Source organism: Microtus ochrogaster, linkage group LG4 (genome assembly GCF_000317375.1).
Source record: "Microtus ochrogaster isolate Prairie Vole_2 linkage group LG4, MicOch1.0, whole genome shotgun sequence".
Taxonomy (NCBI): Eukaryota; Metazoa; Chordata; class Mammalia; order Rodentia; family Cricetidae; genus Microtus; species Microtus ochrogaster.
Window position 1 is genome coordinate 56,602,048 of NC_022030.1, and position 1,453 is coordinate 56,603,500.

The 1,453-nt window shown below is 53.3% G+C and overlaps 1 protein-coding gene across 1 annotated transcript in view; it reads right to left on the bottom strand.

Annotated features, from left to right (window-relative positions):
* The window catches only part of Vil1 (villin 1), a 22,001-nt gene that overhangs the window by 14,502 nt on the left and 6,046 nt on the right, over positions 1 to 1,453 (bottom strand). Inside the window, exons 9-11 of the mRNA XM_026786390.1 lie at positions 888 to 1,041; positions 297 to 397; positions 79 to 216 (exon numbers count right to left, since the gene is read on the bottom strand). Of these exons, the coding sequence (XP_026642191.1) occupies positions 79 to 216; positions 297 to 397; positions 888 to 1,041 (393 nt within the window). The remainder of the gene's footprint in view (positions 1 to 78; positions 217 to 296; positions 398 to 887; positions 1,042 to 1,453) is intronic.

Below are 1,453 nucleotides of genomic sequence, written 5' to 3' on the forward strand. Positions count from 1 at the left end.
GGGAGCTGAGCAGCTGTGCTGCAGGTAGGATGTGGGAGCTGAGCAACTGTGCTGCCAGTGGGGTGGGCAGGACCTCACCTGCCAGATATACAACAGGTAGTGTTCCTTCTCGCCTATGAGGTAGGTGTAGAGCAGCAGGTAGCAGTCGCCACCATAGAAATGGCCCAGCCACTTGGAATCCACAGGCACCAGCTCTAAGTTCTCGATGCGCCACACCTGGGAGCAAAATCAGACCTGTATGAGGTCCAGCCTGGGTTACCCCTTTCCCACCAGCCTGTCCTCCTTCCTTCACTCACCTGCACCTCCCCACTCCCGTCGTCCACCATCTTCTGCTGGGCAGCCACTTGAGGCTGTACATGCATGGACGCAGCATCAAACTTCACCTGTTCCACCTTGGCTGGAGAGATGAGGACACGAACTGTCACTAGGTGAGGTGCCCCACACCCTCTCTACAGTCCTGAGTGCTGGGATTTGTAGACCAACACAATAGTCGAAGAAACTAAAGCCAGACAGATTTAACTACCTATCCAAAGCCACACAGACGGAGAGAGGGACACCTAAGTGACAGCTCCCTGCCCCTAAGGCACTGACCTAATCAGGGAAGCAGGATCAGGAATCAGGATCAAGACAGAGCTCTATTTGGTCTGATTCCCTGGAAGCATTTAGACCTCAAGCACCGCCTTACACCCATCCCCCAGCTTGTCAGGGAAACCACAGTGATGGAGCAAATACAGTCTGGTGAGAAGTGTTTGGTTCCCAGGGAGGCTCAACCCCGTCCCATTCCATGGCAAGTTATGTTAGCTCCTTTCTGGTGATAGTTCTTGAGCTTCTTTAGTCCCCTAGGCTCTCAGTACCCCCCAGGGAGCTGAGGGAGCGTGGCTTCTCACCCACGGAGCCCACAGTGTATGTTTTGCCCAGGCCTGTGGTCTGATTGGGCACGGTCCACTTCTGGAAGAGCTGCTGGAAGATGGCTGACTCCGCCCCGTCGTTCTGCACCTCAACCTGTGTGCTTGGTGGGTACTGCTTGGCTTTGATGAAGTTCTGAGAAAATAAAGGGGCCATTGGAGGCTAGCGCCTCCTGTCCGTAGTTGCCACACCCCCAAGCAAGCCAAAGCCAGATCCACCTGGCCCCAACCCTGACCGTGCCCAGCCCAGACCCCAATGCTGACCTCAAACGTAACCCTACTAACCTACTCCAATCAAGGCTACACCTGATAGTGTCTCAAATGAGCACTCTAACCTCAGCCCTGAATCTAATATTGACCCCACACCTAACTCTGATCCCAATAGATCTGACCCTTAGCTTAACTAAACCTCCTCAATTCTAATTCAAGCGCCCTAGCCCCATGCCCACTCAACCTTTTTTTTTTTTTTTTTTTTTTGGTTTTTTCGAGACAGGGTTTCTCTGTGGCTTTGGAGCCTGTCCTGGAACTAGCTCTGTAGACCAGGCTGG